Below are 22475 nucleotides of genomic sequence, written 5' to 3'. Positions count from 1 at the left end.
GGAGATTGTAATCTGCTTTGCAGAGGAAGTTAAAAGAAGGGACATTTTTAAAACAAACGAACAAGTAAATAAATGGTGATCTCTAACCGTGAGCAGCTCCTTAGGATGGTAAAGTTGGTAGTTCAGTGCTGGGCCCACAAGAGAAAAACCTGTGCCCCCCGCAGATGTTGTTGCACTCGCAGCTCCCATCAGCCCCAGCCAGCCTGCACAATGGTCAGGGATAATGGGAGCTGTAGATGAAAACATTCAGGAGGCCTTATGTTTCCTGTTCTGGATGTAAAGGAGGGATGAAGGCAAAAAGGAAAGGAAAGCTGAAGCAAGCTCGGAGCAGCATTTTGCACACAATTTAGAATGGGTGGGGAACCTCTGGTCTGGGGGCCCAATGCAGCCCCCACATGCCTCTCTCTGGCCCTTGGAACACTCCCCCGGCCACACCCCTTATGGGCCCTGCTTTGCACCCTGAGTATATTTCCCTGGCTGGAATGTGTCCTTAAACTCTGGTCACGCCTCTTGCTTCCCTGGATGGAGGACAGAGAGGAGTTTCTGTGTGTAGAAACCAGCCACCTGGTCAAAGTTAAAAGAATACATTCAGTGTTCTGCCTGCACATTCCTCTGGCCTCGTCCATCACCAGCATGTGGCCCTTGGAAGGTCTTCCAGACAGGAAAATTTTTTCCCACCCTTGTAATAAATATTTCCTGAGGCGTTTCACTGTCCTTCCTCAGTACAACTTGTGCAATCTCTCTCTCTCTCTCATTCTCTCTCTGGGTGGTGTATGCCTTTTTGAGTTTAGGAAAGGAACCATAGCTCAGTGGCAGAGCACCTGCTTTGCATGTAGAATGTCCCAGATTCAACCTTGGCCTCTACAAATAAAAGGATAAGGCAACAGCTGTTGGGAAAGACCTGCCTGAGGTTCTGGAGAAGTGCTGCCAGCCAGAATAGACAGTACTGGGTTAGATCAGAGATATCCTCTAGGTGATGTACAAACCTGGTAGTTCAGTACTGGGTCTGCAATAGAAGAACTTGTCCCCCTCGCAGATACTGTTGGACTTGCAGCTCCCATCAGCCAATGACCAATGACCAGTGATGATGTGAATTGTAGTCCAACACCCTCTAGAGGGTACCACATTGCTTACCTATGGGTTAGATGAATCAATAGTTTGACCTGGTATAAGACAGCTTCCTATGTCCTGTTTTACTTAGTTCATATTTACTAAGGTGATTTATATATTCTCCTTTCCTTTTAGCCAATGCATGCCAATGGTCTATGGTTTAGAAAAAGAATGGTAATGAACGTAATACAAAAGGGAAAAGGGATCATGAAAGGAAGAGGAAAGTGATCAAAAAACAGGTCATTAACCATTACAGGAGAGTATTTTGGGAGGGGAAGAGCCAGGTGGCAGTTGGTACCTGCTGATGGAAAGATCTTCCCTATCTCCCCTCTCCCTCATGCAGCCAGCTTGGATTGAGGCTATTCTGGGAGGGGAGGAACCATAAGAACATAAGAAGAGCCTGCTGGATCAGGCCAGTGGCCCATCTAGTCCAGCATCCTGTTCTCACAGTGGCCAACCAGGTGCCTGGGGGAAGCCCGCAAGCAGGACCCGAGTGCAAGAACACTCTCCCCTCCTGAGGCTTCCGGCAACTGGTTTTCAGAAGCATGCTGCCTCTGACTAGGGTGGCAGAGCACAGCCATCATGGCTAGTAGCCATTGATAGCCCTGTCCTCCATGAATTTGTCTAATCTTCTTTTAAAGCCATCCAAGCTGGTGGCCATTACTGCATCTTGTGGGAGCAAATTCCATAGTTTAACTATGCACTGAGTAAAGAAGTACTTCCTTTTGTCTGTCCTGAATCTTCCAACATTCAGCTTCTTTGAATGTCCCCGAGTTCTAGTATTATGAGAGAGGGAGAAGAACTTTTCTCTATCCACTTTCTCAATGCCATGCATAATTTTATACACTTCTATCATGTCTCCTCTGACCCGCCTTTTCTCTAAACTAAAAAGCCCCAAATGCTGCAACCTTTCCTCTTAAGGGAGTCGCTCCATCCCCCTGATCATTCTGGTTGCCCTCTTCTGAACCTTTTCCAACTCTATAATATCCTTTTTGAGATGAGGCGACCAGAACTGTACACAGTATTCCAAATGCGGCCGCACCATAGATTTATACAACGGCATTATGATATCGGCTGTTTTATTTTCAATACCTTTCCTAATTATCGCTAGCATGGAATTTGCCTTTTTCACAGCTGCTGCACACTGGATCGACATTTTCATCGTGCTGTCCACTACAACCCCGAGGTGTCTCTCCTGGTTGGTCACCGCCAGTTCAGACCCCATGAGCTTATATGTGAAATTCAGATTTTTTGCTCCAATATGCATAATTTTACAATTGTTTACATTGAATTGCATTTGCCATTTTTCCGCCCATTCACTCAGTTTGGAGAGGTCTTTTTGGATCTCTTCGCAATCCCTTTTTGTTTTAACAACCCTGAACAATTTAGTGTCGTCAGCAAACTTGGCCACTTCACTGCTCACTCCTAATTCTAGGTCATTAATGAACAAGTTGAAAAGTACAGGTCCCAATACCGATCCTTGAGGGACTCCACTTTCTACAGCCCTCCATTGGGAGAACTGTCCGCTTATTCCTACTCTCTGCTTTCTGCTTCTTAACCAATTCCTTATCCACAAGAGGATGTCTCCTCTTATTCCATGACTGCTAAGCTTCCTCAGAAGTCTTTGGTGACGTACCTTGTCAAACACTTTTTGAAAGTCTAAGTATACTATGTCTACTGTATCACCTCTATCTATATACTTGTTGACACTCTCAAAGAATTCTAATAGGTTACTGAGACAGGACTTTCCCTTGCAGAAGCCATGCTGGCTGTGCTTCAGCAAGGCTTGTTCTTCTATGTGCTTAGTTAATCTAGCTTCAATCATACTTTCTACCAGTTTTGCAGGGACAGAAGTTAAGCTAACTGGCCTGTAATTTCCGGGATCCCCTCTGGATCCCTTTTTGAATATTGGCGTTACATTTGCCACTTTCCAGTCCTCAGGCACGGAGGAGGACCCGAGGGACAAGTTACATATTTTAGTTAGCAGATCAGCAATTTCACATTTGAGTTTATTTATTTATTTAGTTTCATTTATAAACCGCCCATAACCAATGGCTCCCTGGGCGGTGTACAACATACAAAAGTACAATATAAAATACAAGTGCGCTAAACAATATCAAAAACAACTAAAGCAATTAACACATCAAAATACTTAAAAATATATTAAATATATTTAAAATGTATTTAAAATGCATTTAAAATGCCTGGGAGAATAGGAAGGTTTTAGCCTGGCGCCGAAAGGATAACAACGTAGGCGCCAGGCGTACCTCCTCGGGGAGACTGTTCCACAATTCGGGGGCCACCACAGAAAAGGCCCTGGATCTTGTCATTACCCTCCGAGCTTCTCAATGACTCGGTACTCGGAGGAGGGCCTTAGATGTCGAACAAAGTGCACAGGTAGGTTCATAGCGGGAGAGGCGTTCCATCAGGTATTGCGGGCCCACACCGTGTAGGGCTTTGTAGGGCAATACCAGCACCTTGAATCTGGCCCGGAAACAAATTGGCAGCCAGTGCAAACGCGCCAGAACAGGTGTAATATGTGAGGACCGACTGGTCCTTGTCAATAATCTGGCTGCTGCATTTTGCACTAGCTGCAGCTTCCTAACCGTCTTCAAGGGCAGCCCCACGTGGGGTGCATTACAGTAGTCCAATCTAGAGGTCACTAGAGCATGAACAACTCTCGGGTGGATGCCATCCGAGCCCGGTGATTTGTCAGTTTTTATATTGTCCATTAAGCCTAGAAGTTCCTCTCTCGTTACCACTATTTGTCTCAGTTCCTCAGAATCCGTTCCTGCAAATGTTAGTTCAGGTTCAGGGATCTGCCCTATATCTTCCACTGTGAAGACAGATGCAAAGAATTCATTTAGCTTCTCTGCAATCTCCTTATCGCTCTTTAGTACACCTTTGACTCCCTTATCATCCAAGGGTCCAATCACCTCCCTAGATGGTCTCCTGCTTTGAATGTATTTATAGAATTTTATGTTGTTGGTTTTTATGTTCTTAAGCAATGTGCTCCTCAAATTCTTTTTTAGCATCCCTTATTGTCTTCTTGCATTTCTTTTGCCAGAGTTTGTGTTCTTTTTTATTTTCTTCATTCGGACAAGACTTCCATTTTTTGAAGGAAGACTTTTTGCCTCTAAGAGCTTCCTTGACTTTGCTCGTTAACCATGCTGGCATCTTCTTGGCCCTGGCGGTACCTTTTCTGATCTGCGGTATGCACTCCAGTTGAGCTTCTAATATAGTGTTTTTAAACAACTTCCAACCATTTTCGAGTGATGTGACCCTCTGGACTTTGTTTTTCAGCTTTCTTTTTACCAATCCCCTCATTTTTGTGAAGTTTCCTCTTTTGAAGTCAAATGTGACCGTGTTAGATTTTCTTGGCAATTGGCCAGTTACATGTATGTTTAATTTAATAGCACTATGGTCACTGCTCCCATTCGGTTCAACAACACTTACATCTCGCACCAGGTCCCAGTCCCCACTGAGGATTAAGTCCAGGGTTGCCGTCCCTCTGGTCGTTTCCATGACCAACTGGTGTAGGGAATCGTCATTTAGAATATCTAGAAATTTGGCTTCTTTGTCATGACTGGAACACATATGCGGCCAGTCTATGTCTGGGTAGTTGAAGTCACCCATTACGACCACATTTCCTAGTTTGGATGCTTCCTCAATTTCATATCTCATCTCAAGGTCTCCCTGAGCATTTTGATCAGGGGGACGATAGATCGTTCCCAGTATTAAGTCCCTCCTGGGGCATGGTATCACCACCCACAACGATTCTGTGGAGGAGCCCGCCTCTTTTGGGGTTTCGAGCTTGCTGAATTCAATGCCTTCTTTCACGTATAGAGCGACTCCGCCACCAATACGTCCTTCCCTGTCCTTCCGATATAGTTTATATCCAGGGATAACCGTATCCCACTGGTTTTCTCCATTCCACCAGGTCTCCGTTATGCTCACTATATCAATGCTGTTCTCTAAGACCAAGCACTCCAGTTCTCCCATCTTGGTTCGGAGGCTCCTAGCATTAGCGTACAGGCACTTGTAAGCAGTGTCTCTCTTCAAGTGTCTTTGGCACTTGTGGTTTGGCCTGTGGTAATTTTGCCCTTCTGAATTTATATCCTGTGCCCCTGCTCTCACAATGCCTACTTCTAGGCCTACCCCTTTTAAAATTTCATCATTTCTTTGGTCTTTATCCCAGGGGGGAGGTTTATTCCGAACCGGACCTTCCTCAGCTCCTGTCAGGTTTCCCCCCTCAGTCAGTTTAAAAGCTGCTCTGCCACCTTTTTAATTTTAAGTGCCAGCAGTCTGGTTCCATTCTGGTTCTAGTGGAGCCTGTCCCTTTTGTACAGGCCCGGCTTGTCCCAAAATGTTCCCCAGTGCCTAACAAATCCAAACCCTTCCACCCGACACCATCGTCTCATCCATGCATTGAGACTGCAAAGCTGTGCCTGTCTAAATGACGGGGGATATCCACAACCTTCTCACCAGGCAGGCAAAACACCTTGTGGTCTGCATGCCCATCACACACCCCACTGTCTATGTTCCTAATGATCGAATCACCCACTACAAGGATCCCTCCACCCCCTGGAGATATATCCTCGGCAAGACAGGATAGCTGCTCATCCCCCAAGGAATGGGTTCCTTCTAAGGGATCGTTTCCCTCTTCCTCAACTGGATGCTCTCCTTCCCTGAGACCGTCGTTCTCCATGAAAGCGGAAGAGCTATCATCCTTGGAGTGGGACACAGCTATAACGTCCCTGAAGGCCTCCTCCACACCTCTCTCTGCCTCTCTCAGCTTTTCCAGGTCAGCCACCTTGGCCTCAAGGAAATGAAGTCGTTCCCTGAGAGCCAGGAGCTCATTGCACTGAGAGCACACCCATGATTTCTGTCCAACAGGCAGATAGTCGTACATGCTGCAGGCGGTGCAAAACACTGGAAAGCCCCCACACCCCTGCTGGCTTCTTACCTGCATAGTTTTGTTTAAGGTTTATTACGTCAATGGGTTGGAAACTGCTGTTTAGCTGAGGTCAGGGAACAGACGGGCAGAGTGCGGCGGGGCCTGGCCTCCTCGCCCTGCTGCCGAACTCGCTCTGCTGCTTAAGTCGCCTTGACGCTTTGTCAGCTGGGGCCTTGACGCTTCGTCAGCTGGGGCTCCCTCTAGCTCGTGGAGCAGGGGCTCGTGGAGCTGGGGCTCCCTCTAGCTCGTGAACCAAATGGCAGCTGGTGCCCAGCAGGCTGAAGAGGAGGCTTTGCTGCCTTGGCTCTCCCAAGCTCAGAAATTTCAGAAAAGGGCAACCAGAATGATCAAAAATTTGAAGTGACTCCCCTATGGGAGTTGCAGCATTTGGGGTGGGGTCATTTAGAGAAAAGGTGAGTCAGTGGCGACATGATCAAAGTGTATACCATTATGCATGGCATGGAGAAAGTGGACAGAGAAAAGGTTTTCTTCCTCTCATATAGCACTAGAACTAAGGACATTCAATGAGGCTGAATGTTAGAAGATTCAGGACAGACAAAAGAAAGTGCTTCTTCACACAGCGCATGGTACAACTATGGAATTTGCTCCCACAGTAGGCAGTGATGGCCACCCACTTGGAGGGATTTAAAAGAGAATTAGACAAATGCATGGAGGATAAGGCTATCAGGGGCTACTATCCATAATGGCTATGCTCTGTCTCCATTGGCAAAGCCAGTGTGCTTCCAAAGACCAGTTGCTGGAAACTGCAAGAGGGGAAGTGCTCTTGCACTCAGGTCCTGCTTGCGGGCTTCCAATGGGCAACTAGTTGACCACTGTGAGAACAGGATGCTGGACTAGATGGGCCACTGGCCTGATCCAGCAGGCTCTTATGTTCTTATATTCAAGTGGGATGGCTGCTGATAGAGGCTGTTCTGGAGAGGAAGAGCCGCACAGCAGCTGGCCACAGCCAAGCTGATGGAGGAAACCATGCTGTCTCACATTTCTAAAAATCTCTCCAAATCCCATGGTTATTACGGGGGGGGGGAGCCTCAGGAGCTGGCCATGTGGCCCTTGGGTGGTGGAAAATATTTTGCAAAACTCATTGATTGCATGTCTGTTGAAGGAGATCACACATTCACCAGTATGTTTGGATGTGATATATGATTAATGCATGTGAGAAGGTGAGCAATCGTGACCATTGTATGTGTTTCTAATATAATACTCCTGTTCCATATTTAAACACACTTTCTGTAAACACCAACTTCATTTTGGAATCTATTTGGACATTTAGATGGCATATATCAATCTCTGTGTGTAAATTAGGATGGATGTATTGACGTTTGTTGTATAGTTAATGGGAGCTGTTGGGTTTTTCCTTTCTCTTTTTCTTTTTTTTACTTTCTTTCTCCTGTTCTGTTTTTAATAAATTTGCAAGAAAAAACCATAATACTCCTGTCCTTTATTCCACAGGTGTGTCCTGAGAACAGAAGCATCAGGGAGGTACAGTGTGCATCCTACAACAACAAGCCTTTTATGGGGCGATTCTATGAGTGGGAGCCTTTTGCGGAAGGTAAGGGGAGATAAATCTCCATTTTTTTAATGCAATGGTTTCTTCCTTGGGTCAATATGATGCAACTTTCACTGTTCTGCAACACTATTAAACTGTTGTTGTTGTTGATTTGGTATGTATATTTAGAAAGACCAGTGGGGAGCATTTTACTCTCTCAACACATTCTGCAGCAGACTCTACAGCAAAGGTGAGGAACCTTTTTCAGCCCAAGGGGCCACATTGAGAGTGGGGTGCATGCCAGTGATGGGCAGATCCAGAGGTAAACGGGGGTGCAGCAATGGGTGCAACTCTTACCTTTTTAGTTATTAAAATATTTATATACCTTCCTCTCGCAAAACATCAGGGCGGTGTACAGCACCATCAACACAATCATTAAAATGACTGGCCACTCAAAAACATATTAAGCATCTGCATAGGCCTGTTGACACAAAAAAAGTCTTCAAGAGATGCCTGAAAGTCCAAAGTGAGGATGTCTGCCGCATCTCTGCTGGAAGAATGTTCAACAGCATGGGACTGGCGACATTAAATGTCCGACTTCTGGTTGAGGCCAGTCGGGCCTGTGTAATACAGGGGACAACTAACAGCACTCCTTTGGATGTTCTCAGTTACCAAGTTGAGATATAAGGGCTCAGGTGGTCCTTAAGGTATTCTGGACCCCAGTTGTCCAGGGCTTTGTAGATCAACACAAGAGCCTTGAATCTGGGCAGGTAGTGTATGGGTAGCCAGTGCAGATGTTTTAGCAGGGGTGTCACAGGCTGTTGGCTGGCTGACCCCATCATCAGTCTACCTGCTGTACTATGCACCAGCTGGAGGTTTTGAACCAGGCCTAAGGGTAGCCCCACATTTTGTACATGTAGGCCACATTAAAACCAACTAAAATCTGTGGTGTCTAGTTTTACCCTCCCTCCATACACACATTTCTCCATCCAGGCAAACAAGAGGCATTTTTGGTTGTTTTCAAATTGTATTTCATGTCAAACATGTCAAAACGGTTGTAACCCACTCTGGGACCTTTGGCTGAAGGGCGGGTGGTAATTGCTGCTGCTGCTGCTGCTGCTGATAATAATAATAATAATAATAATAATAACAACAACAACAACAATAATAATAATAATAATAATAGCTTAAGGACACATTCCAGCCATGCAAGAGAGCCTGGAGCAGGACCAGAGAGGGCTGTGGTCTGGGGAGAATCCTGAGGGCAAGATAGAGAGGCCTGGAGTTACCCATCAATGCACAGAAGTTGCCATACTGCAACAAAAATTTTTCATGGGAGAAGCTGACAAATAGGGATACCTGAGGAATGTAACGCAACCTAACCTGATCAACACATTTTGGACTCGTGTGGATTGAAACTTAGTTATCCACCAGCTTTTGTACTTCCCAGTTGTTCTGACATGGTTCTTGACTCAGTGCAGTAGACCCATGAAACCTTCTGCCACTACAAGTGTGTTAGCCTTCAAGACATCACAAGACTCTACATTTGGGATTTTTGTTGTTGTTGCAGCAGATTCATGTGGGTGGAATATTTAAGAGACGTTCCTTCTGAATGTTTTGAGAAAAAGAATGTGACTTTCTGAGTCCAGGGGGAGGGGGTTCTTCCTCATCAATTCTCTTTAAATATCTGAAGGGCTGTCACATCAAAGACTTTCAGTCTGTTTGACCTGTTTCGTAAATCATCCAAGTGCCAAGTCAGGGCATTTAAGGATATGGAGGAAGATGTTGGCCACATCCTCCACCTATAATCTCTGTGACACTGTGATCTGTGTAGAACTAACACACCTCTGGGATGGAGAGGAGCATCCTGGCAGCAGGCTCTGCCTCTGATCTATACATCCTGGTTTGAACGTTTGAAGGGAGCATATGTGTGAATGAATGAATGAATGAATGAATGAATGAATGAATGAATATTTATTACGGTCAGTGACCAGCAGAAATCACAGTACAAACTATAAAAAGCATTATAAAAGCTAACAGTACAATAACTGTATACTGATAAGACTATAAACTCAGTCTAAAAAACGTTCTTCAAACTCCAACGGTCATTGCTTTGGCAGCGCTTTTCGATATTTAATCACCGCATCACAAAAACTCGCGACCTTGGATGTTACTAGGGTTTTTTTATCAGCTAAAAGATAATGTACATAAAAAGCAGGGTCCCTACCCGGAAATTTCTGAAGGAAAGGAGTAATAAACCGGATGCGGAGGGCGTGATAAAGGGAGCATTCTAGTAAAACATGACTCACAGTGTCTACAGCACCAGTATCACATGGACAGTGACGTTCAGCGAGTGGGATTTTCTGGTACCTACCCTCTAGGAGTGCAGAGGGTAGGACGTTATGTTTGGCCAGTGTGAATGCTTTCCTGAGTCTGGGTATATGGAGGAGGGCCAGATAGCGCGCCGAGGTAAAAGCTTTTGGATAAAGGCTAGGGTCAGAGTTAAGACCAGCATGGGACAGGTGGTTTTGGAATTCCTTATCGAATATTCTCTGCGTAATAGCCGACTTCGCTTGGGAGAAGCCTAGCGCTAGGAGAGTAGAGGAAGAGAAACCCAGAACGGAAAGTTTAGTAAGTAGAGATTTTTTTCCATTTTGACTGGTACATATCAGATAACACGAGAGGGGCCAAACCGACTGGTGCAAAGATCAGTTTTAGCCAATACCTGAATTTAAGCACCCATATATGAGCCTCAGTGGTAGGCAGCCCAGCTTCAAGGTGCATTCGGGACACATGGGGGAGTGCCCAAAATGTTCCTGAGAAACTTAGTTTGAATAGTTTCAAAGGAAGTATAGCTGTCTATTTTCTGAAATAGACACTTATCTGGGCGCCATATAGTAATTTGGGAGATGACTTTAGCAGAGAATACCTGCAGCGCGGATGGAACGAATTGCCCGCCCTTCGTGTAGAAGAAGGAGAGGAGTGCCTTAGTGCTCCTCATTGCATTTGCCCTAGCATTTTTTGCCTGCAGGTGCCATAATCCGGAGGAGTGAAGGGTTATTCCCAGGTATCTGTATGCTAGTACTTGTTCTATGGGGATACCGTTTACTCGCCACCGATGTTTCACCCTCTTCCTTGTAAATACTACAACCTTAGATTTACTGTGATTAATGACCAGCAGTTCGTTGTTACAATAACTGGCGAGGGCTCTGAGCAGGCGACGAATGCCAGTACTTGTGAGAGACAAAAATACTACATCGTCTGCATATAGAAGAATAGAAAGAGGCCTATTCGACAAAGTAGGATGGTGCGTGGGGCATTGCGTCAGGGTTTTGATTAGGGAGTTAATATATAGATTGAACAACGTGGGGGCTAAAATACAGCCCTGCTTAACTCCTTTGAAGGTGGAAATGGGTCTAGACAAGTTGCCAGCGCTATTACATCATATACGAACCTGAGTATTCTGGTATAGGCCACGAATCAAAGCTAATAAGCGTCTGTCAGTATTGGTGGATTCAAGTTTTGACCAAAGCTTATCTCTTGGAATAAGATCAAATGCTGCCTTAAAATCAATGAAGGCAGCATAAAGAGTGCCCCCTGGCTTGGAGGTATATTTTTCAACAAGATGTTGTAGGACAAAGGCGTGGTCCAAGGGGGAGTGACTCGCCCCGAAACTGACTTGCTCTTCCTCCAAAATATTTTCCCAAATTTCCATCCAAATTTGCAGTTTTGAAAGTAGGTGACTTACGTAAAGCTTGCTGAGAATATTTAGCAAGCAAATCAGTCTATAATTGGCTGGGTCCGCACGACTACCCTTTTTGAAGATTGGAATAATAGTGGCAAGGCCCCAGTCCTCAGGAATGCAGACAGTTTGATCAATATTCATAAATAAAGCTGCCAGGACCGGTGCCCACCACTCTGGGTTAAATTTGATTGCTTCTGGGAGAATGTTATCAGGCTCTGGAGCTTTACCCAACTTCAAGTTAGTGATTAAGGAGGTGATTTCCTGAATGGAGACTGGGGGCCAATTGGGGAGATTGTTTGTGGGGTTCACTGCCCAATCGGCCCCAATTTGGCCTCCTGAGTAGATGTTATGGAAATGCGACTCCCATGAATTTGCGGGTATATGATAATTCAACGAGGTAGAAGTGTTGGGCCAACCCCTGGCTACCAGCTTCCAGAAGACGGACGAGTTCTTAGATCTTGAGGCTGCGATCAAGGACTGCCAAAGGTGAGCCAGCGCAGAACTTTCCCCCCGCTTAATTAAAAGTTTGTATTTCTTTTTTAATGCAAGGCACTCGGCAGGCATATGCGTGCATGGGAAACATCTTCTGTCTTTACATAATGATGTTAGAAGAGCTGTGCTGGATCAGACCAAATATGCTAATAACCTCCTGTGTAGACTACTGTAATTCACTCTGTGTGGGGCTAACCTTGAAAGCTGCCTAGAAGCTGCAAAAAATGGAAATGGACTGCTTTCAAGTCGATCCTGACTTATGGTGACCCTATGAATAGGGTTTTCATGGTAAGTGGTATTCAGAGGGGGTTTACCATTTCCTTCCTCTGAGGCTGAGAGGCAGTGACTGGCCCAAGATCACCCAGTGAGCTTCACGGCTGTGTGGGGATTCGAACCCTGGTCTCCTGGGTCGTAGTCCAGCACCTTAACCACTACACCACACTGGCTCTCCCACTTTCTGTTTATTGTGGGGGGTGAGATGGGGGGATCAAATTATTGTGATCCCCAAATCTCTGCACTGGCTGCCAGTGAGCTACTGGGCCCCATTCAAAATGTTGATGTTTGGTGTAAAAGGCCCTGGATAACTTGAGACCTAAGAACCTGAAGAGCCTTCTCCAGGGATGCCCTGTTTGTCCTGATGGTAGAGTTATTGCTAGCTGGGCGGTGAAGCAGGGCAGAGTGTTCTTGGTGGTGGCCCCTAGATTATGGTACTCCCTTCCCAATGTGGTTTAATTGTCTCCCCCACTGGCCACATCTAGGCACAATGTGGAGAACTCTATCAAGGCCTTCAGGACACAAATAATAATTTTTCTGACTCTGCTGTGGTGTTGTTCATTCTGTATTTTAATATGATGATGATGTTTTGATATTTTAACTGTTTATGATTGTGATGTTTTTATAGTTAATAGCCCTGTGCTCCCATTGGGAGGAAAGGTGGGATATAATTATGGGCTGGATTATTTTGGTTAATTTGATAGAAGCCTGCAGTTTAAAATTTTGGCTAGGTAAGCAGTTCTAGTTGTTTGTTCTAGGAATAATATTATCTGGCTATTATTAACATTGCTTACCCACCGTTCATCCAGAGGTCCCAGGGCGGGTTACAACAATCTTAAAATATGGGATTAAAAACAATTAACCTAAAAACAATCTATTTATGGATGCTTTTGTTTTTCCAGTATATTCTGACTTTCTCCCAGTCTGTCAGGATTGAGTAGACTGCGAACTGTATAAATAACAATAGCAATAACAATGCAAGGTTATTCACAGTTCACCATATAATTTTCCTCTTTGTGGGATTATCAGAGTTCTGTCCTAAGTGCTGTCGAAAGGGACATGGCAGTCTAACAGTGCAACCCTATACATATCTCCTCAGAAGTAAATCCCATTGAGATCAATTGGACTTACTCCCCAACTTAAGTGGGTATAGAATTGCAGCCTAAAGATAGTAACCTTTTTCACTGCAGTGTATTACAACATACACACACAGAGGAACAGCGAGTGAACGTGCCAACTTCTTTGCTGAGCAAGATGGCCCTCGGGAGCACTAGTCTAGGCCTTGTAATTACATGGAGATGATAATTGGTTCCATACCGTGAGCAGTGTGTGCCCCTGCTCTTTGAAGCAGTAACAGTGCATATGCTACTTTGGAAACCTCCTTCCCACAGTTCACCAGCAATGACTCATTCTATATGGTGCCAGCAAAGGAAGCTTGTGGGCATCAGGGTATAGCTTCTACCATTTCTCTTTCTCTCTCCTGAACAACACAGTCCTTTTTACACCTCATGTTTGTATTGGAACTCTTGGAAGGGCACCTAACCCATCATTTACTGCCAGGCCTGAATGATGGAGTTAAGAATAATTTTACTACCTATTTCTTAAGTGTGTGTGTGTATGAGAGAGACCATGGTAGGCATACAGTTTTATTTCTGCCATCTTCGCAATGGTGCAGCTGCAGTTTTAAACCATGTTTTGTCTGCTGCTGTTCCAGTATAAGCTTTCATCTTTATTAAGAGAGGCCATATTTAAGGGACTGAGAACCCTATCAATTTAGAATCAATGAAGGATGCTAGTTTGTATTGGAACAGGGGAACCTCACAATTTGTTAAAGAGAGGAGAGAGGTTGGCTTTTCGAATAGAGAGAAGGTTGAAGAGGTCAAAAGATGAAGAGTGCATAATCCTGAGAAGAAAATGTGATTGACTTGCAGGGCCGGCCCTACTGTTGGGCAGAGTGAGGCCGCTGACTTGGATGGCAGATGCCCAGGGTGGAAGCAGGCCCCTCACCATTCGTTCTGAATTCCCTAAACTATCCTGCTTTCATTAGGTAAAGTGGGGGCTGTTGTCCTGTTGCCACTTTGAAGAGTCATGTACCAGTCCAGTGGGATTCTGTAGGTGGAATGTGGGGTGGCTCTGTCGTATTCTTTCCTTCAGGCAGCAAAATATCTTGGGCTGGCTGGGCTATAACGTCTTGTTGACACCAAGATAAGTTATATTTTGAGGCAATTTTCCTAATGCCTCTTTATTAATTGAAGACTTGGGACACAATCTTCCACCTTATCCCTGGAAATTCAGCTGCACAAGCTGTATTGCATGACCAGCTAAGACATTTTCCTGCTCAAGGTGAAGGACAAGATGTTACTTCTCTGTTCCATGTAAAGAAGCTGACATGTTGGTGACTCCACCAATATTTTGTCCTACATGGGATAGAGGATGTTGCCTGCCAGCTGAGCCCTACTGTAGTTGCAGAAAGGGTGCTTCCCGTTGTCTGGGAGCTGATTTCCTTGTTTATTTTAAGAGAATAATATATGTTTTTGGGTATAACAGTGAAGTAGGACTCTGGTTTAATCCAGAAGAAAATGAATGGTCGGGGAATCAGTGTGCTAAAGTTTAGAGCCTCTTGAAAAATCCAGGTAAATTAGGTCATTCTATTTATCAGTGACTACGGCCATACTACCCTGAACACGCCCGATCTCGTCTGATCTCAGAAGCTAAGCAAGGTCAGACCTGGTTAGTACTTGCGTGAGAGACTGCCTGGGAATACTGGGTGCCGTAGGCTTAGAGGAAGGCAATGGTAAACCACCTCGGAATACCTCTTACCATGAAAACCCTATGGATTTATATATAGGGGTCACCATAAGTGGTAATCAACTTGAAGGCATATAACAACAACATTTATCGGTGAAAATAGCTGAGCTGAGTTAGCTCAGCTAGAGAAAGTTTAGAAAGTACCTGAGTCAGCATTAATTCCCAGTGCTGTCATTTCAAATATGTGTCTCTTACATACTAACATAACACAGACGTAAATGCCTAACCTGTGCTGTAGGGTAATTATCAGAGCTGTATCCTTCCCTTCCTCATTCCTCTGTTTTATTTTGGCCTTGATCATTTACAAAGAGATCTCCCCACCCCAACAATAATGAAACACATGCAAAATGTTGTATCAGAAGAGCTGATTCAAGACTTTGTTCCTTGTCTCCTGACTTGTTGACAGATTTCGATGTAATTGATGATTAGTCTGAGTGCTATAAACCAAGATTTAAGCTACATTTTCCTGCTGAACCATTTAGTGCTTGCAATAACAGGGGCCCCAACTAGGTGTGCTATAAATAGCATGACTGCAATTAATGTAGTGTAGGAAAGGGTGGTAGCTCAGTGATAGAATTCCTGCTTCATTTGCAGAAGGTCCCAGGTTCAATCCTCAGCAGTCTCCAGGTAGGACTGAGAGAGACTCCTGTCTGAACCCCCCTTGAGAATAGCTGCCAGTCAGAATAGAGAATATTGAGTTAGATGAACCAATGGTCTGACTTAGCATAAGGAAGCTTCCTAATGTGTCTAGTTGGTAACATTTACATTGTATCTTTGAGTGATGTGTGATCAGGATTTGGGCTATGTCGTCTGAAATGAGCTTTTGACACTCGTTGCCCTATTTTTGCCACTTCATTTTTAAAAAGCATCCTTGGAAAAAATTGCACATTTAATGCAGAGACAGGATGGAATGGGCTTTTGAATGGAAACATGTAAAATTGACATGAACAGGAAATAGACTGATCTGTCCATCTCCAGTCATATGTTTTCCGTAAAACAACATATGACGAATATTGGCATCTTGTATTAGAAGTGCAGTATAGTGGGTGATGATGGCCAATGAATAGTGCTGCTTGCTGGCTGGCTCACCCCTCATTCCACATCAAAGTTATCTATCATCTCATAACTTATTTGGGATATACCTGAGCATTCACGCTAACTTGTCATCATGCCCGCAACTCCACATCTTTACTACATCTTTGTTTCCTCCTATGTCCTGGGGTTGTATCCAGGGCTGGATTTAAACTTGTTGTGGCCCTAAGCTATAACATCAGTGAGGCCCTTCCCTCTTCAACAAATAATAAAAATTTTAAATGTAAAATACGGGCTGTGCAATTAAATGGAATTTGATAGTCGTGTAATATAGGTATGAAAAATGCAAGTTATATGTGTGCACATTCTTTATTTAGGAGTTTGTCAAACACATAACACAATTAAACAATATAATATAAGGTTATAATATATAAATTAGATATAATTTTCTGCAAGAATCCAAAAGGCCGCATGTGTACGACGTTCTATAGAATTGTTTACTGTTGTCAGCAAGTGAGCTGCAACAGTGATATTCAATACCTACCAAAAATTATCTTCATTTTGTATGATTTATGGTTTCCCAGTGGCAATGTTGTAAACTTTTTCTTCCTTTCTAACACGAGGCCCCTCGTAATGTGAGGCCCTAGCTATAGCTTGTTTAGCTTGTATGTAAATCTGGCTCTGGTTGTATCCAGCTAAGTCCTGCTCAGACCAAATCTATTGGAATTAATGGACTGAAGTTCTAATCTGAGTAGGACTAATGTTGAATACAACCCTTAGTTGTATACAAAAAAATGTAAGTTTTTTTTACATGTGCAAGCATTCAAATTCAGGGTCTCTGCCCCACTCCAATGTTTTGTATAGGGTGGCCATTTGTCCTACTTGACAGAGGAGAGTCCTCTATTTGGAGGTATCCCTACTGAAGGTGCGGCCAATCCAAGTCTGTTTTAAGATAAAAAGCTAAAAGGAGGAAGGGCAGGGGCCTTCAGGTTGCTCATCCTGGATAGCTACTGAGCTGGCATACAAGTCAGCTGCTCACAGTCTTTCCCATTATGGTGAGATGCATTGTATTTCTATTTAAGTTATAGAAATTGTTTCTAATTTTACATCTATACATATATATTGGTGTATGTAGATTTTATGCTAATAAGCACCCTTATATTTTGGTGATTTCATTTCCTCTGTTTTTGACGGTCCACGAGTGGTCACACTGATTTTAAAATGGAGAAAAACTACATCCCATGGTTGTTCTGAATGCAAATGTTTGCTCTAAATTTGGCTAAGATGTAGGGTTGGGGACATGGTGGGATGGAAAGGTTGTATTGAAGGAGAGATAGGTGGGGGCACAGATGCATGAGCAATGCATTTCCTGAGGCCCAGGGCAAAAGAGGCCTTTTAAAGCTTTGCCCAGTTTGAAATAAATGATGTCAGTTTAGTCTCCAGACACTCATCCTTCAGAATGGAAAGCAACAGGCACGTTTTCAGATGGCCTGGTGCATTGGCTTCATTGAATGCTTAAGTCCTCACATCTGTAGAGAAGACACAGTAAGATAATCCACGATGGATGCTCCTTGTGAGCTTGTAAATTCTTGGCTCAGACGTGGCCATCTCTGAAGCAAAAGCTGATGTTGTCTTGGCCTGCTGGCTCTTGTCTTCCACAAGCATTCACTTTGGGACCAACTAATACTCATCTTTTGACTTAAAATGTCACCATCCTGGTTACTTAATGTTGCAGCCAAAGTCCAGAATGATTTCCTCGTTAATTGCAGTTTACCTTAAATAAACTAATTTGAGTTGGTGGCCCTGCAGATGTTTTGACAATGTACATGCTTATCTCAAGAAGTAATCCAGCTGTGCTGTTTTTTATCCAGCTGTGATTACTTCCAATGTACCAGCTGTTTTATGGCTTTTTTTCTCATGGCAGTAGATTTCCCCTCCCCCGCGGTCACCATTCTTTGACTCCACCTGTTGGAGATTTTTTCTTTGTTATTTCTATTTCATTCTGGAAGGAGGATTTTTAAAGCTTCTATTTTAATTGTTTCCAGTTACAGCAGGACTACATAAACCAGTGTTTGTTGTTCTCACTTTTATGTGAACTACTGTTGTGGAGCCAGTTAGGGCAAAGGGCAAACCATAGCAAAAATTAGATGGGAGATTGAGGAGTCGTGAACTTCCAACAGGAAACATTGCATTTCTATAATATTTGAAAGGATTAATATCCCTGATTCAGAACTAGGGCTGGAAAGACCTGTCAGTTTTGCTTCTCTCTCCTTCTAATTTTTCCAATCTTAAATTCAGTTCTCCACATCTTTGCAGCATTTATTATTATTATTATTATTATTATTATTATTATTATTATTATTATTATTATTTATACCCTGCCGTTTTTCCAAATTGGAACTCACAGCGGCTTCCAGATAAAAAACACATACAATTAAAAAACCTACCAAAATTAAAAGCATATAATACATAAATGATAAATATAGACAAATATAATTAAAAAGTGTAGACATAATTAAAAATGTAGACAGGTATAATTAAAAAAATGACTCTAATTTAAAATAACATCAATTTGCAGTATATATATATATTTAAAATCCTCATGAAAACTCTCCAGCATTTTAGTGCAAATTTCTCCCTATTAACCCATTTTGTAGGCAGCTTTGACTATTTGAAACCAATTTCTTGTCATATATTGGATTTCTATATGTTATTTTCACTCGTATATTCATTTTTATGCATCCTTTCCTCTAATATGTACATTTTTGTAAACATTGTTTGGTTGGCAGTGCAAAATTCGAATAAGTGCAAATTTGAAAGGATGGTTGTGGTTTGGTTCTCGTATTGTGTTGGAAAGTGTGAATTTGATAGATTCGGCTTGAAATACAAACTGAATCAAATTTTGTGCCCATCCCTATTCAGAACCCATCTTCATCCTATGAGCAGTATTGGCATCAGGCATGACTAAGCAGCTGTTGGGAGGTGTGGCTGTTGGGAGGGCCCCTCCAAGCTGAACCCTGAATTTGGTGCAATATGTAAACTGCTCTTCTGGTATATGAAAAACCAGGAATATTGGTTAGTGGAGAAGGCAGGGGTGTAGTTGTCCAGGGTCTTGGGGGTCTTAGTCCCCCTACTTTTTTAGGAGCAGGGTCCCAAGGTCTACAGCATTCTACAAACCAATCAGCGTGATTTGTCACATAGAGGAGGACCGGGATCTCTTCTCGATCGTCCCAGAGTGCAGGACACAGAATCATGGGCTCAAGTTGCAGGAAGCCAGATTTCAACTGGACATCAGGAACAACTTCCTAACTGTTAGAGCCATATGACAATGGAATCAATTGGCTCTTTGACACTAGAGGCTTTCAAGAGGCAGCTGGACAGCCATCTGTCGGGAATGCTTTGATTTGCATTCTGGCATTGAGCAGGGGGTTGGACTCGATGGCCTTGTAGGCCCCTTCCAACTCTACTATTCTATGATTCTATGAGAGAGAGGTTGTGCTCGCTTGTCCTGCCTCCACTGCTGTGTCCTGCGCCAGTCCTTTCACAACACTGTCGATGTGTTCGGATGCAGGTCTGCAGTGAGGCAGCCTTCTAACCTGTGTTGGCTGTCCCAATGGGGTGGAACTCTAAGCGCTTGCAGTTCTAGATCAAGAGGCAGCTGGACAGCCATCTGTCGGGAATGCTTTGATTTGGATTCCTGCAGTGAGCAGAGGGTTGGACTTGATGGCCTTATATGCCCCTTCCAACTCTACTCTTCTATGATTCTATCTATGAAAAGGAAGGGTGTTAGTCACTGAGAAGTGTCTTCTAACATGCTTCCTTATCCTTTCCTGCTGATTGGAGCTGATCAGAGTAAAAGGAAGTGAGTCAGCCACTGAGAAGGCTCTTTTCAGTAGCTAACACTCCCCCCTGCTGTTTGGCTCCTGTCTGTTGTTATGGGGGAAGGCATCAAGGCCGGTGCCAGGTATGACTGGGCCCTTGTTCTGCTGCTGAGCGTGCTGCGTGTACAGGGCTACCATCAACCAAGATGGCGGCGGAGGCTTCTCGAAGGGGCTAATGCCCCTGCCGCCATCTTGGTTGATGGCACACATGCACGGTATGCTACATGCCCGTACATGCCTGCCATCAACCAAAATGGCATTGGGACATCAACTCCTTAAAGAAGCCTCCACTGCCATCTTAGTTGATGGCAGTCCTGCATGCACAGCAGCAGAACACAGGAGAGAGGTAGGTGGAGTGAGTGAATGGGCGGATGGCCTGGAAGCTCCATCTCTGTGGATCGCAGAAGGGGAGCACTATTTTCCCACCCTAACGAGGGCCCCTTCAGGGGCCCTCAGCCAGGCCACAACCTAGCTGCCCTTTGGCACCAGCCCTGGAAAGCATTAGGAAGGATCTCATTCTCATCTCAGGAGCAAAAAATGGTGTGTGTGGCTGTGACTATCATGAAAGGACCCTGCTCTTCTGAATTTGGCACAGCATTACTGGGAGAAGGGCTGTATCTCAGTGGTAGGACACATGCTTTGCACGCAAAATGTTCCACATTCAGTTCCAAGCATCTCCTGGTAGGACGAGAAAGACTCCTGCCTGAAATCCTGGTGAGCTGATGCCAGTCAGTGAAGAACACATTGAGCTTGATGGATTTGGTAAAGGACGGCAGCTTCCTTTGTCCCTGTGATGGTGTGAAACTGACATGAATGGGATACTGTCTTTCTGGGGAGAGCCCCCTGCCTACCTAGACATAAAGCTCTCTTGTGTCTAGACCGGTGGTTCCCAAATCTTTTTTACCATGGACCACTTGAAACCTGGCAGACCACTTACTGATTTTTCTGCCTTTTTTAGCAATTAATTTTACTTTTATTGCTTTTTTTATATTGTATTTTGTCGTATTCCACTCTGCATTCTGTAGAATTTGAATTATAATACAGTAAAATGCAATAAAAGAAATGGTAGAAATAAAATTAAAGATGAAGATGAACATTTAATGTGGATATGCCGCAACCCACCTGAATGAAAGTTGTGAACCACAGTTTGGGAACCCTCAGTCTAGACAGCAGACCTCCTTTCTGTTAAGTGTGTGTTTCCTAAGTGTGTTGTTCCTATGTTTGCTGCAACCCCGTCCTTCACACTGCTTTCCCAGTGGTGATTCCGAAGTGAATCGTGGGAAGGCCTGGCCCATCGCTGTACTTGACATATGGCATCTGTGCATCCTGCAACTTGGAGGTGTTGCACCTTCTCAACTATTGTGGCTAAAACAATCTCGGATTGAAAAATAATCAAATTATATTGCACTGAAATATGGGTAGAAACATCTTATGATAGCCGAGGGGCCACCAACCTTTTTGAACCAGAGGGTGCACCAGTCTCAAAATGGCTGCCATTGGCATGTGCCATAAAACAAAATCGGGTCCCTTGGGGACGTGGCATAACACAAAATTAGAGAGTAGTCGTGGTGAAGCTTTTCCCATAATTGTATTTCCATACTAGAAAAGGCTTGACCTGTTGAATTTTTGCCTGCCATACATCTGTTATGGCACAAAACTGTTTTCCCCCCAATACCAACCCTAAACCAAAGCCTAGGCTGTCATCCTGTATCCACTTATGAGGAAGTAAGCCCCATTAAACACAAACTTGCACTTGACGAACAGCAACAGGAGAGGATTGTTGTCCTCACGTCCTGGTTATGGATTTCTCAGAGGCAGCTGGATGCTTCACTAGATAGAATGTTTTAAGAATGTTTTTAACCATAACAGTTTTTTTTAAAAAAATGTTTTTAAGTACTTTAGAATCGCTTTTCTTTTGCTTGTTGTTAAATTGCTTTGTTGATGTACTTGCTGCCATGGGCTCCCTCAGGAGGAAGGGTGGGATATAAATGTAATAAATAATAATGAATAGTAGACCTTTGGTCTGATCTGGCAGAGCTCTTCTTATGTTCATATATATATATCCAGCAGGAAATTCTTAGCACTCTCAAACTGTATTCCTCAGGATTCTCTGGGGGACAAGCTGTCTCTTAAAACTGGTATAAGTATAAATATAAATGAAAAGAATATAGGTGCTATATCTACAGTGCTGTAGTTGTCCAGGTTCTTAGGGGGTCTTAGACCCCTTACTTTTCTGGGAGCAAGGTCCCAGCAAGGTCCCTATGTCTCCAGCATCCTATGAGCCAATCAGCATGAACGGGGAGTGTGTTAGCCACTGAGAAGAGTCTTCTAACATATTTCCTTGTCCCTTCCTGCTGATTGAAGCCAATCAGAGTGAAAGGAGGTGAGTCAGCCACTGAGAAGACTCTTTTCAGTAGCTAACACTCCTCTTTCATGCTTATTGGCTCATAGGGACATCTGTTGTTATTGGAGAAGGCATTAAGAAGGATCTCATTCTCAACCCAGCAGCAAAAAAAAGGGGGGGGGAGGGCCGTGGCTGTGACTATCATGAAGGGACCCTGCACTTCTGAATTTGCCACTGCACTACTGTGTATCTATTAAACAGAAATAGCTGGAAGGGATGAAAATGTCTCCAATACTGCTTTACTGTCTAAATCTGGAGCTATGAAC

At 43.9% G+C, this 22475-nt stretch overlaps 1 protein-coding gene and 1 pseudogene across 5 annotated transcripts in view; both read left to right on the top strand.

Annotated features, from left to right (window-relative positions):
* THSD4 (thrombospondin type 1 domain containing 4) overlaps positions 1-22475 on the top strand; it is a 699350-nt gene that overhangs the window by 186556 nt on the left and 490319 nt on the right. For all 5 annotated transcript variants that reach the window (XM_061595164.1, XM_061595167.1, XM_061595165.1 and 2 more), the window contains one exon: positions 7538-7637. In XM_061595164.1, coding sequence (XP_061451148.1) covers positions 7538-7637 — 100 coding nt within the window. The remainder of the gene's footprint in view (positions 1-7537; positions 7638-22475) is intronic.
* On the top strand, positions 14745-14863 carry LOC133370070 (5S ribosomal RNA; annotated as a pseudogene).

This window comes from Rhineura floridana, chromosome 14 (assembly GCF_030035675.1).
Source record: "Rhineura floridana isolate rRhiFlo1 chromosome 14, rRhiFlo1.hap2, whole genome shotgun sequence".
Classification (NCBI taxonomy): Eukaryota; Metazoa; Chordata; class Lepidosauria; order Squamata; family Rhineuridae; genus Rhineura; species Rhineura floridana.
This window is presented reverse-complemented; position numbering and strand designations above follow the sequence as displayed.